We start from the raw sequence: 15,248 nt of genomic DNA, 5'->3' as shown, positions 1-15,248 counted from the left end.
ATAGTTACATTTAGGTCGAATGCACACGGCCGAGTCGGATTCTAACTGCGAGATCTTGCAGCGGAATTAGACCCTGTGCCCCGGCAGTGACCCCGCATACCTGTCAGGTTGTCATCTCTGCGGATGTACCGGCTGGCGCGCCGCCGCATGTGTGCAGTGCAGAGAATGACACGCCGTCGCGGGACAGACAGCTTCTATTGACTGCAATGGAAGCTGTCCGTGCGGGACTTGCACTTAAATAGGACATGCTGCGATTTTTTGCAAAGCATGTCTATGGGCAGTATTTGCTGTGGGATCCGGGGGTGAACACTCGCTCCAGATCCCGCAGCGCAAATACAGCCGTGTGCATTGGGCCTAAACTAGACTTAAAGGGGTTGTCCCGAGGCAGCAAGTGGGTCTATACACTTCTGTATGGCCATAATAATGCACTTTGTAATATACATTGTGCATTAATTATGAGCCATACAGAAGTTATAAAAAGTTTTTTACTTACCTGCTCCGTTGTTAGCGTCCTCGTTCCCATGGAGCCGACTAATTTTCGCCCTCCGATGGCCAAATTAGCCGCGCTTGCGCAGTCCGGGTCTTCTGTAGTCTTCTATGGAGCCGCTCGTGCCAGAGAGCGGCTCCGTGTAGCTCCGCCCCGTCACGTGCCGATTCCAGCCAATCAGGAGGCTGGAATCGGCAGTGGACCGCACAGAAGAGCTGCGGTCCACGAAGCAAGAGGTTCCCGGCGGCCATCTTCACAGGTAAGTATAGAAGTCACCGGAGCGCGGGGATCAAGGTAAGCGCTCCGGTAAGCTGTCTGTACGTCCCTGCATCGGGGTTGTCTCGCGCCGAACGGGGGGGGGGGTTGAAAAAAAAAAAAACCCGTTTCGGCGCGGGACAACCCCTTTAAGACCTGCTCCCTGAATGTACCAATCATCAGTACAATGTGAACTAAAACAACCAAATTTAACTATTAGGACTTTGTGGAAATAGGATAAATAACCAAACAGGAACAAAATGGGTACCTGTGAATGGGACTGTAGGCAACTTGGAAATAATGAAGCTTTACCCCTAGTTTTAGCATTAACTGATTTTGTTAAACCTATTTTCTTTTTTCCTCCTTTTGAGCACAGTTATTAGGGAATTGCTTACAAACTAATTAACTAAGTTCATACTTCTGTTCCATCAGATTTCAACCGCTTTTGACAGTTGGGATGGTGTAGCCTGACAGATCCCAGTATATAGAAAAAGCACAAGTATGAATGACCGTGACTTTATACCAGATGACTTTTAATCAACCAGTGAATAGGTCACATTTTCCCTTTCTAACCTGCACTAGGAAACAAGTGCTGCAATGTTACGGGTACACCGCCATTGGCATCAGTTTTTATAATGTCCCCACTAAAGCTACTTACAAAAATGAGATGCTTTCTTTAACATTAAGAGGTTGTTGGTTTTGGACCATCCTCTTTATCAACAGGGTGTCCCAACAATAAACAAATTATAGAATAACCCATTGTTTGGACCCCCAAAAAATCAATGTTATCTGTACGGCCAGAAGGCACCGAGGGTTTACTTTCTCTGCAGCGCCACTAATATGGAAATAAAGCAGTACACAACCCCACAGAAGTCAGTGGACTGCACGCATTGTACATGGACATTCCGGCTCTTTATAGTCTCTCTTTACTCAATCTAATAGATACGAATCTTGTACAAGGGACTTCCATTCATAAACTGAGAAATCCCATGTAGGGTGTTTAAAAATGGGTTGTGCAAGATGGCATCCCTTATTTATATGAGGTATATGAATGTCAGACAGTGGGTTTGCTGAGCAAGAACCCCTCTATGACCCACTCTGGTGGACCTTGTGCCGTCCTGTTATTACAGGAGGGCCTTTTGTGCGAATGGCCATCCCGTATTACCACATTTCTCCTCCAGAAATTCCTGAATGCCCTTGGCTTGCCCTGGCAAAATTAGCCGATTGCTGAAGGTGCTGAAAGCGGGACCTGGAGCGATCAAGCCCCACGTTCAGGGAGGGCTTGTGTATCTGGGCATGACCCTTTTAAGATCTCATCACGTAGTCAAAAGGAAAAACAAAGTCCACAAATGACTTCAATGCGTTAATATATTTGTTCCTAATATTCCCAAGAAATCCTCTGATCTCTCCATGAGGGAGCCACGTGACGGCTATTGTGGATGTGGCAAGGCACAACATGACTTACTGCCTACAATCCGTAAACAACTTTTCAGATGTTATCACGTCTGGGAACATATGGTAACAGGATATCTGGCCAATGACAAAAGCTGCAGACATATCTAAGTGGACGGAGACAAAAACTCAGCTAATAAAATACAAGATGGTGGCAGTTTACTAGCTGGGAGATCAAATATAAAGCCTTGTTGAAAACATCAACTAACTAATTACGATTAAACCTCTCCCAGACAACTTATTTGGGGGATACTTATTTACTGTCTGCAGCACGTTCAGCTAACCAGAGCCAGTCCCTGGTGAATACCCTTATTGTCTAGCTAAGCTCTTCAAGATGTATTCTGTATGACAGACACATGCTAGAAATTACACTAATAACTTATTTGCACCTAATAAATTGCCCATTATTTTGCTGTTTTTACAACTGCGTGTACCTTATGATTTAACCCTTCAAAAAGACTAGGAGTAATAGTAAAGGAAACCTACAAATTAGGTACAAACAAAAATCCTGAATGCTTTAGGTGCATGCTATACTTGCAGGAGTCAATTTTATTTTTATTTTGGCCCCGTAATAAGAACGGGGCCAAAGAATTGCATAGGCATCGGCTACCTGGCCTCTGACATTTCTTCAGCAGAACTCAAGGCTAAAAGCTCCCATTCATATTGCAGAAAAGATGGCTGATCTTGCCGAATTCAGCAGGATTGGCCAACAATTGTATATGTATGGAACACTCGAGACTCTCCCCAAAAGTTAATGTCAGGGTAAGAAAGATCGGGCATGTTCAATTCTTCTGAAGATCCGCCACAACCATAGATGTCTGGCTGTGGCTTTCTCCACTCTTCCCATTGAAGACACATGACTGCTTGACCTAACTGCGTGTTAATGTGTATGGGGGTGTTGGTAAATGAGTTGGGAGTCATACGAATGAACATTTAGACAACAACAATTGAAGGTACCTTTAGACGGATATCAGAAATTTTGGTTAAAATATTTTTGTCTGATGCACTAAACGAGCAGAAAAATAGGTGACTGATCATATCATAAACTACTGATTCTAACAACTACTCCACTAAGAAAATCCAACATAGAATATCAAAATTTGGACAAATTGTTTAGAGTGGGCCATTTACATGAAAAATGCAGTCAATAACCTGGGAAACTGCTGAAATTGTCAGATTAAGATCAAATAACTAGTCAAAACCAACGTAACCTTTATGACAAAAGGGAGAGGAGGAATCCAAAAGGGCGGGCACAAATGGGCACTTGCACACTGTATGCTCAGCTGAATCCATACTTATCACAGCTTGAGTCACTGTGGAAATACATATTATTGATCTCTATCATAAATGCATGTCAGTAAAGAGTGACAATTTCCTGAAGGCTTACCAGACCATGAACAAATCAAGCAATGGCTACAGCCCAGCAAGTCTTTAAGATGGCACTGTATACAGGCACCCTGTTATTAGGTATAGGGACAATAGGCCTCTACAGGTTGCAGTCACAGCTTGACTGACATTGTAAGAAGAGTTCACCAAATCCTGCATTCAGCGGAAATAATATTTTATACTGAAGATGTCTCTTAATGGGATATATGGAGCCCCCTCCGCTACATTTAGTCACAAATACATGTTAATGGGAACCTGTCAGCTCGATCATGCTGTCTAAACTGCAGAATCGCCCATTGGGCTGTTTAGCTCAAAATATGCACAGATATGAATGAATAAAATACTAGTTATACTGATTTTTTCCCAAGAAAACTATATAGCAATCTGCTCAGCAACTCCTGCTACCTGCAATTTGGACAGCATGTTCGAGCTGACATGTTCCCTTTAAGAACATGAAGGTCAGCCATCTTTTCATCTATAGCTATAACCAAGTTTATAAAAGTCATTGATTTCTTTTATATTTTTGCTTCATATATCATTTGAAAAAATTTTTGCCAAGCAGCAAAAAAAAAAAATTGACTTCTGCCGGCCATGTACCCGGAAGCCAGCACCAGGACCTTGGGACCATTCAGCTGAGTATCAAATGGCCAAGGAGAGAAGAGTATGTCTTATTTTTTTATTTTTTGTTGGGCCTGGCTGCTTGAAAGTCTTTTTTTTTTAATGATAAACCCCCTTTAACTGCTTTTAACAAGCCATGAACTGTTCACAATGTAATATATACATTACTACGCTTGTCCAGGACTGGAAAAATATGGCTGCCATCTGAATAATAGCACCATACCTTCCTACTGGTTGTGTGTGGTATTGCACCTCAGATCCATTAAATGCAATGGATACACAATTAAAACAAGGACAGCACTCCAAGGTCAATAAGCATAAATAAAAATCAAAATTCTCCCAACCGGAAAGGACCAATCTACCTATAAATGGGCATGCTGTCACACCTCAGTCCAAGTTTTCTCCACACTACAAATCCATCAAATGGACCCCTCGTCACTTAGGACCTCCAACAACGGGGAACGTCAACAGGGCATCAGAAGGAAAAACCACCTTGGTCATAAACGTTCTAAAATATAAAGAAAATAAATCCCAGGACTCCAAGGATCAAACAGTAGGATCAGAGCAGAAATGCTTTATAGCCAGTATAACATAGATAGGGCTTACTTCATAGGGGAGCTACAGAAGCAGAGACCCACCCCCCCTAAATCAAAGTATGCCAAACTATAATCATGTAGTCACATCTTAAGATCCAGCCCCACAGAGATCATGTAAAGCCAATTTATTCAGAGTACATACAAAAACATGGGCACAACACCTTTCGAAGGACAGGGAACCCCCTTTATCAAGCACATACAAGGATAGTGTACAAATACAGATAACATACATATATGCAATAAGAGGTTTACCTCAATTTACATACATCTGTATTAAGGCCCATTTAGACAACGATTATCGCTCAAAAGACGTCTTTTTAACGATAATCGTGTGTAACTGCACTGACATCGTGCAGTTTTCGTTATCCCACCGCTCATCGCTGTCTTTCAGCATGCTGAAAGACAACTATGAGTCTTATCAGAGATTCACAGCGGGATACAGCTGATACTATTGTTTCAGTTGTATCCCGCTCCCAGATAACGGGTTGAATATGAAGAACAGAGTAGTCCAGCTCTGTTCTTCATACCCGGAACGGAGCGCTCAGCTGTATAACAGCCGGGCGCTCCATGCGGAAAACATCTGGATGCAGAAGACAAGTGGGGACACCCCACTTTCCTTCTGCATCCTCCGCTCCGAGTGCTCGGCTGTATAACAGCTGGGCGCTCGGAGCGGATAACAGCTGTATGCAGAAGACAAGCGGGGACACCCCACTTGTCTTCTGCATCCTCCACTTCGAGCACCGGGCTGTATAAGCCGGGCGCTCGGAGCAGGGGAACAACTGAATGCAGAAGACAAGTGGGGACACCTCGTTTGTCTTCTGCATCCTCCACTGGCAGCGCAAGGTGATCGCTCATCTTGCGCTGTAAATGACACAACGATGATTGCTCAAAAGTTGCTTGAGCGACATCTTTTGAGCGATTATCATTGTGTCTATACCAGCCAGTGTCAATAGGGGAGATGTGGCCTGACATTCCATTCCATCGGCAGCGATCCTATAGAAGTGAACTGGACCACCGGAGATTACAGAGTGCTTGAACTCACCTAACTCCGGCACATCCCACTGAAATGAATGGCGTAGTGGAACACATGTGTGGCCACTGCTGTCAAACTTCAGGGATGTGCGAGGGGCAATTTCCCGAGTTGGAAATACCCATTTAAAGAGCCGCAAAATTTCTATGTGAGTGATCTGATAATGAACTCCAGCTCTGCCCTGCAAATGCCATTGGCAGAATATAGACTGTACATTTTCAGTGCACAGGCGGCATGATCTGCTGAAGAGCTGAATTTTCCTCCCATAAGAGGGTTAATCTTCACATCGGTGATCAACTTTAGAAATGAAGAAAATACATATTTCTATCCACTATGAAGGAATGGCAAATCTGATATGATTGAACTGTTCATTAAACGGTGTACCCTCTTTATTAAACTAATATCTGGGGAGCCGGAGTTACATAGAAGTAATAATAAGTTTCTGTACCTTTTTGATGCATGGATCCAAGTCAATGTGACATGAAGCAATTTCACCCACCATTGACCTTGTCTGTTCCTCTGGAGGCGTGCAGCGAGATGTCAGCTTATGTAAAGTTAACTGTAACACTTCTATTTGTAAGGAAGATGCTCAGAACTGAAGGCTACGTGCAGACTGTGATCTAAGTCTTCCTAGCTCACCATAAATTATACTTCTTCTAGATTGTACTTGGCAGCCATTGTAATCGACGCCAATGTGTGTAACAAAGCACAGAAGCGGCACAATGCACACTTGCTTTGCAAGAGTAAACATTTCTCAAGAAGTAATGTCTTCACCGAATTCTCAGAAGGAATGATAATTTTTTAGATAGCTTCCGGACTTTGTAATCTTCTAGGAGCCAACATGTCAAACACATCTAAGGAGGAAGGAGCAGAGAACAACTATGCTCCACATTGCCCTATAATTATGTGTAGTTGGCTCAACAGCTTTCTTCTAATGGTTGTGAAAAGACTATTCGAGACTTCTAATACACTAGTAGAAAGCCCGTCCGAGGTGTCAGCTACTAAGAATACACAAAATACTCAACGCAAACCAATGTGGAGGTCTCATGTCGCACCTTTCATTGTACCGCAGCAGTATAATTAATGAATGCCGAGCTGTGATTGGCTGCTATGGGACAGAATTTCTTTAAGGTTGCATTCACATGCAGTGGACATGTTGGAGATCCGTGGCAAAATCCACAGCATTTTTGCATCAAAATCAGCAATGTGGATTTTAACTGGTCTTCAGCTGCAGGTCCGCAGCCGATTTGAACCTGCAGCGCTGCTTCTCTTACCTCATACTGAGACCTCACTGCGGCGCACATCTCCCACCTAGCAAGTAATACAAAGCGGTACTGCCGCTGGCCAGGTGCTGTGCCCATCTCCATATTACCTGACCAGCAGCAGCACTCAGTAGTGCTTGCCAGGTGAGGAATGTGTGCTGCAGTGAGGGCTCAGCATGAGGCAAGAGAAGCAGCCCTGCAGGTTTAAATCAGCAGCGGATTTGCAGCTGAATAGCAGGCAGAATCTGCATTGGTGCGGACTTTGATGTGGAAATGCTGCAGATTTTGCAGCTGATCCACAGAACGTCCACTACATGTGAACTGACCCTTACACAGCTTTCAATAGAGTGTGGTGCTGGGCTACTTTTGCATGGCCGACCCAGTAGATGCTATGGTGATGATGAGTGAGTGTGAGACATAGCATGTAGTTACATAATGTACACACATGAGGACAGAGTTGTTTTGATAACAAACGGCACCACATCAGGGTAAAATGTATATATTAGAGGTGTTCAGACCTCCTCTGGAATACTGTGTCCAGTTCTGGGCACCCCACTGTAATAAAAAACACATAGACAAACGGGAGCAAGTTCAGAGAAGAGTTACCAAGATGGTGAGTGGTCTACAAATCATGTCCTATGAGGAACGGTTAAAGGATCTGGGAATGTTTAGCTTGCAAAAAAGAAGGCTGAAAGGAGACTTAATAGCTGTCTACAAATATCTGAAGGGCTGTCACAGTGCAGAGGGATCAGCCCTATTCTCATTTGCACAAGGAAAGACTGGAAGCAATGGAATGAAACTGAAAGGGAGAAGACACATCTTAGATATTAGAAAAGGGTGAGGGTGACCAATGAGTGGAACAGGGGGGCCTTATACTCACGTGGTCTGCGGCGTCCCGATGACTCGCGATGGTCCCTGGCAAACTTCAGTGTCCTCCCCGTCTGCCATCTCAGCTTCTTCTGGTGACGGGCTTTGAATACCCCGCCTCCAGCAAATCGAGCGCTGCGATTGGCTAATCAAGCACCAGCAGCCAATCATAGCTGCCGCTCAATGAGCCGATGACAGCCGTTCAGTGATGACCAGGTGAGTATTGTTTTTTTTCATGCAGATTAAGCTAGTCTTATCTTCGGGGGAGGCCTTATATTTCAAGCCTCCCCTGAAAACTGGGGTAGGGCTTATTATCGGGGTAGAACCTATTTAGGGGAAAACACTACTGTATATTTATGATAATGGTGCATCACCTATGTAGGAGCATATATATTGTTGCATACATCACTCACAGGCTCCCATGTTAAGAGAAAAAAAAAAAAACTACACCAAGGGGTAATATGATTTTCACTGGATGGCTCTGTATAGAACAGTGTAATCAACCACATAATTCTATACAGCAACATTAAGAGAAAAAAAAAAAAGGTACACTGACATATATCAGCCCGACAGAGCAAAAGGGACATTCTTCTGGCCTCTGTCAGGCGAATGGGGGCTTATGAATACATTTGATGTATACGCTGGGAGCATTCTCAGCGCATATGCCAAACGAACACTGCAAATGAGGCGAGAATGCACTCTTAATTCGATCTGCCAATGCCCTGCAGATACATATCTCATGTCTTTGGCCAGCTTAAAGAGGACCTGTCAACTCCACTGGCATGTCTATATAAGTAAATACTAGTATTCTTCATGTAACAATTCTGTACACCCTTTCTTATAACTCTGTATTGCACTGTTCCTGTTTTTCTTCCTAGAAATCTATAAATAAATTGACAATTGGGCGTTACTGGTTGGTGGAGTGTCCTACACTGTATGATGCTGTCCAAACAGTGCTGACTCTGTACGGATCCACCATAAACTGGAAACACCCAGTTGTCAATGTATTCATAAAAATTCTAGAGGTAATAAGAGAGGAATAGCGCAACATGGAGTTCTAAGGAAAAGTGTTCTGGAATTGCTATTTAATGAGAAACACAAAATAGACATTTTAGGAGTGGTGATAGATCTTCTATAAAACCTTCTATAGATACCAATAGTAAAAAACTTATTTAAATGCCAACATTCCTGGGTATTATAGTGTCACAGCACACTCGCCATGATGGAGAATCGGGACCGGGGTGACGTCAAAGTATCAGCCCTGGCCCACAACCCTCACGCCAACGCACGCTCGTAGTACTGTGGATGAGGGACACTTCTCTGCTGTTATATGGATGAATTGGTCGGCTGGATAGTTTGTATCCCAGTCGACTAATCAGTGTTAGTCTGTGCACATTTATTCCAGCTCCTCCTCTCAGAGAACGCCAGATATACTCTCAGTTTAATGCCGTTTCTGGTCAAGTCAGCAGTTCTGGATCCAGTCCAGCATCGAAGGTCAGATAAGTCTGTCCGGTGATTTAGTTAGGGTCCATTTAGACGGGACGATTTATTGTTTGAGCGAGCAAACAATGTTAGAGTTCGCTCATCTGCTCGTGCAGCCTGTTTATACAGGCAGATACATCGTTGGCTCGCTCTAACGAGAAGTTGTTCAGTCATTCATATTCGCCGTATAAGTGACTGAGAAGGACTGAATGAGCGTTACTAAATTGAATGATTAGTACATGAGCCAACGCTGATTTTTATACCAGCATCAAATGAACTATGAACGAAAAGTGAACGCTTATCGTTCAGCATTCAGTTGTCGACTATGTTTAGAGTGACCGACTATCGTTCAGTTTCACTTGTTTGAACAATTTTTTGAACAAAATAATCGTTCCATCTAAAAGGGCCTTTAATCTGAGGTGTTCGAACATTTTTTTCTATTGTACTTTTGTGGTTCCATTTATACACGCTACATCAAGCTTTTGCCAAATTCACTGTCACCTTCTAGGGAAAGTCAGAATTGCTCCAGGTTCCAGACGTAGCTCTGCTTTACATTGGGTTCTCTCGCTATAGTAGGTTAGGGTTAGATTCCCCAATTTCCCCATTTTTACTTTTCCTTATAATTTATGTTATGTTATTTGGATTTGTACTTGGTCCTTTAAGGACACATTAATTGAGTCCGGTTTGGACGTAGCGATACATTTGCTGCATCTGGCTAGGACATAACACATAGGCTATCTGGCTCATGCTTTCATTTTGCTCTGGAGAAATATAATGTACCTTAAAAAGCATAATAATAACCTGCATGCCATAAACAAAGTGTTGGAAGTAGTACTAGGACACTTGCTGACATTACAGGACAAAATAACTTGCTGAGATGTTTGTACACATTACAGCCATATCGGTACTGGAACCCTGGGCTTCCCTAGCATTCAAAGCTGCACTGCATGTTTCTGATAAATACTAATAGATGCGAGCTATTAGTTGATATTTTGGCCAAAATACATGAGCCCACAACCCACGTCACGGGTCCTTGTTTTGATGTGAGTTGTGGGCTCACGTATTTTGGCCAAAATATCAACTAATACCTTGTATTTATCAGTATTTACCAGTAACACGCAGTGTGGTTTTGAATGTTGGGGAGCCCACGCTGTCAGTGCCGATGTGGTTCACCTTTGGGGTGCAGGGCAACCCGATGAATTCAAATATGGCGTCATTAAAAGGCTGAAAGCCTGCATGGTGTACTACATGTACCATTGGTCTGACACCCTGTATCTACTTTTTTGTATAGGAATAAGCACTAAGCAGCCACCCCCCTCAGTATAAGGAAGGTGTGCGAGTGGCTGACTCAGTGTCTTTCCCATGTGTAATTTGCTCCTCCATTGAGCAGTTAGGCTGTCACCATGTTTGGGAATAAGTGGTGTATATGTCTGCCCTCCTGTATCAGTAAGTATATGGCTGCTTTCTGTGTTTTGTTTGTCTGCCTTTATATTTCCCTTTCTGTGATTTTCTTTTTAAGTTTACAACACACAGCGATTTTGAAATGTGGTCTGTCCCTAACAAGAATTTGTAGTTTCAGTATGGCCCCATCAATAATGAAAAAAAGCTTCTATTGTTTGACTCCAATATGCCCAACAACCACATCAGTCTTTGTAGCAAGGATCTGCTGATTGCATGTTCTTCCCAACATAAAAAGACTAGACACTTATTAAATACACCTTCTAAATCAGACATTTGCACCATTCAATACTATGGTTGTAAAAATATATAGTACCCTAGAAACAAGGCAGCAATAAAAAGAGAACATTTTGAAGAACACAAGGCAAACACACCCAGGCTTAACCAAGTCCTTCTAGACAGCTGCTCACAATAAGCAAGATCCACTTCATACAGTCGTGAGACAGATGTTTGGCATCACCCTTGCAAAAAGTTTCTCTATCTTGACAAACCATTGTAGCAGAAAATCCTTACATATTCAAACAAATCTACAGCAAGATTAACAGTGTCAAAGGTGGGTGGTTTTAACTAAGTCCTGGAGCAACATCCCAAAGGGACATATGTCAGGAACACTGCATCATATACCAGTATAAGAGGGAACACAAGATTTCACATCTCGCCTCATATGAACTGGGATAAGATCAACACAAAGCATTCCCCTCCAGCCACAATTACAGAGTTACTGGGGTAGACGTACTCATTGTCTACAGAAATCCTCATGCGTCCAAGATTAGAACCAAAGGACAAACTGTAATGGAAAACGTAATAATATCTGAACGTGATGGTTGATCTAATGGATTGGTCCAGTATGAAGAAACATTAGGCGATGACAGAATGTTCATCATGCAAGGTACTCACCCTCACGGGAGGGCTCCGTGCTTGTATCCTCTGAGGTCCTCCTTGGGTGCTCTGTGCATCATTCGTGCCACAGTTAGTGGTAATGTTACCTTGTGCTCTTAACGCATTTGTGCTATTCCCAGTGCTTGGCCCCGGTTTCCTGGGTCTCTGTTTGATTCCATCCAAGAGTCTTACCAGTAGGATATTGCTCGGAAGCTCATCAACCCCACACTCCACCAGCGTCCTGCACTCCGGGCAGCGCAACTCATTCCGGGAACTTACAATCCCCTGCAGGCATCGTTTACAGAACGTGTGCTGGCATGGCAAAACTTTAGCGGAGGCATCAAGTCTCTCAAGACACACCGGGCATTCTAAAAGGTCCAACAAAGCTGATTCATCCATGCTTTTCTCAGCACTGTTTTGCAAGGAGACAAGCATTTGTGAAGATTCGTAGTCTGCTCTCGCAACTCAAGGCCGATTATGTGATATCCATGCCTCTAAGTGTCACCTTTAATGAGAGGGGAAGGAGAAATAAACATAAACACGTGTTTTAGTCAGATAGAGCACTTAGATAAATAATCAACATGTCTTAAAGTAATTACAGCAGGATATGAATCTAGGTCTGCTTTTTGTTGTCAGCTCTGCTACACAAGATATGACGCCAGGAGGCAAAGAAAAAAAAAATAGCCAATTAAGAAGCTAAAACTTTGCAGTTAGATTTTCATCTGGAGATTTAGGTTTCTCTCAGGGTACAATCAGTGTGATTCAGCAAAATGCATTTTTAATGTTTTTTTTCCAAAAATGACTACTTTTATTGTTCCGACTCCCCTCTGTGCTCTCTTTCTATATCTGAACAGCAATTACTTATTTTTATTGCTCATGGATACAAAGCAGCTCAACTCTGGCTTGGCCTCGACTGCGCAAGAAAAAGAAAATTAGATTATGTAAAAGCCAGTACCTGAAGCCATCTATACTGATTTATTAAATAGGTGGACTTCACCAGGAGCTGGAGCTGTGTTCACGCCGGCGTCATGGCTTCAGTTAATAATGGATATACGAAACATTTGGTTTGTGACGGATTCAAATATACGCTAAGGGAAGGGTGTTGTCCGCATGCTGTACCATTTTTTTAAACCTAGATCTAAATCGGTGAGAACAATAAAAGCAGTGGTACTTACCTGCCCTCAGCCCTGGCGATCCTCTGCTGCAGCCTCGTGGTCATCAGGGTCTTTGTTTTGGAATGTAAACCACCTGACCGCAGTGGTCACGTGCCATTCTCCCGGTATCACTGCTCAGATGCCATGATGCCAGAAGAATGGCACCTGACCGCTCCGACTTCTGATTGGCTGCAGCGATCAGCTGGGTTTTGCTCCAAAATAAAGACCAGCAGAACCATTGCGGCGGTAGCGCTGGATTGCCAGTGCAAAGAACAGGCAAGTACCGCTACTTTTATTGTTTCCACAGGTAAGGATCTATGTTTAAAAAAAAATAAAAAATTTGTATAGCATCCGGACAACCCCTTTAATTTTATTATGTTCATCAGGGTTTTAGTAGTTTTTGAAGTCACGACAAGCATTGCAGACTGAGAGCAAATCAATAGAAAGTTTGACAAAAACCTGCAGGGAACTTCCAAACCTTATAGTGAGCAATGCATAGAACATAACTGGAAAATAGATAGGCAATAAACAAAAATATCACATTTTACTCATCAGACTAGAAATTGAGATCTTACAACAAGGACCTTGAGAAATGCGCAGACCTTCCCTTCGAAAACGTGATGTTCTTTTGTTTGAACTGTCCCCATCTGCAATGCGGGGGCCGATAAGGCCTGACACTAATAAAATATTATTTAATAATTCCACCTTCAGGTTTCATTGGAGTCAGTCCATCAGCCATTGTCTGTCGAGTATGACCGTGGTCATGCATGGCTGGAGCAGTCTACTCTTGGACAATGCTATATAAATGTGACAAGCAGCTGTACATGCTGATAAATGTAGAATGATGTTATATTCCAGGAGGAGCTGGACAATGCAGAAATAACTAAGGCTGCACTAGAATTGTCACATTGTATAGTTAGGTTTGTTTTCTAAGTACACGCTGCGGATCTCCGCTGACTACCAGTTGGCACCTTGACTTGTGCCGGCCGGCCATCAGCGATGATCTGACTGATCTTTAGCATGTATAGGCACCCTATTGAATATAATACTATTAAATCGACTTAGCATTTCACTAAGAAATCTAGCGACATTTCGCATAGACGATAGTCAGATGAAGGTCCCATGTTGAAGACCTATTTCACCAGTTTAAGCATGGAAGCTGTCTGTATTACGGACGTATTTCTATACGCTCATCTAAAACCAGCCATACACACAGCATAGGTTAGTTATATTCTTAATGTTCTTATAGTGAAGAATTGTGATTGCATTCTAGTAAATATTGTCTGATGAATGAATGCCAATTTATTTCCAAGGTGTATTTGCTAATTTATCTATATTTGTAATGAATGAAGCGATCTAGTAATTATCCAAGAACGACAACAAAACACACTCTTTGTCACACAAAAAAAACAACAGCCAAGTACCTAGAAGCAGTTGTCGTTTTGCTGCAAAACTCGGCATGCAGTTACATCTCAGGCAGATATGCAAATAAATGGATGAACAGTCTTGCCACCTGAGACCCTAAAAGTCTTTTCACCCTTGGCCCGTAAATAGGCCCTCAGAGGCTACTTGTGTGTAACGGATCTCTTGTTCCGCTTGTTGTCCACTAGACACCTCCATGATGCAAATCGAAGAGATTTCACTCAGTTAATAAAGTTTCAGAAGGGAAGAATTACAGGGATGCAAGAAGCTGGATGGTCGCATTGACGAATTGCCAGCCACCTGGGCCGTTCTAACTAGACTTTTGGAGATGTTGGGACCAGTTAATGCATGAGGGCATGCACACAAGGCGACCAGGCTCAGGATGTATTCGACAGACTACCAGTAGAGAGGATTGTCTGATCATAGAACAAGCACGAGCAGATGCAACTGCTTTGATGCTTGCCATCCAGAGACAGGTGGCAGCATCATTACAGGCCCCTGTGTCAATTGGAACCATTTTCAGGGGTTTAGCTAATGGACATTTGGTCTTGTTGTGCCCATTACGTGTACTACCTTCGACATGCGGGTTGTCTTCAGCAACAAATCCAGGAATGGTATGGGCAGTGACGATGGCCAATTTCAAGTCTGGAGACCTAGAGGTGAGCCCCTCAGTCCTGCCTTTGCTGTGGAACAGCACACTGCACCTACTGCTAGTGTGATGGTCTGGTGGGGGCTATCGCATGTGACACTCGGTCACCCCAAGTAGTGGTAGGAGGGACAATAACAGATCAGTGATATGTTCAGGACATCCTGCAGCCACATATGTTACTCTTAATAGTGACTTCCAAGAGGTATTCTCCAGCAAGATAATGCTCGGCCGCACACACAAGGGTGTCACAG

General features: G+C 43.1%; 1 protein-coding gene across 2 annotated transcripts in view; it reads right to left on the bottom strand.

The window, feature by feature from the left end:
* The window catches only part of SH3RF1 (SH3 domain containing ring finger 1), a 158,803-nt gene that overhangs the window by 135,318 nt on the left and 8,237 nt on the right, over positions 1–15,248 (bottom strand). For both annotated transcript variants that reach the window (XM_066573544.1, XM_066573545.1), the window contains exon 2: positions 11,791–12,277. In XM_066573544.1, coding sequence (XP_066429641.1) covers positions 11,791–12,207 — 417 coding nt within the window. In that variant the 5' untranslated portion in view covers positions 12,208–12,277. The remainder of the gene's footprint in view (positions 1–11,790; positions 12,278–15,248) is intronic.

Source organism: Eleutherodactylus coqui, chromosome 7 (genome assembly GCF_035609145.1).
Source record: "Eleutherodactylus coqui strain aEleCoq1 chromosome 7, aEleCoq1.hap1, whole genome shotgun sequence".
NCBI lineage: Eukaryota > Metazoa > Chordata > Amphibia > Anura > Eleutherodactylidae > Eleutherodactylus > Eleutherodactylus coqui.
Note: the sequence above shows the minus strand (reverse complement) of the source record. Positions and strands in the feature narration are given on the sequence as shown.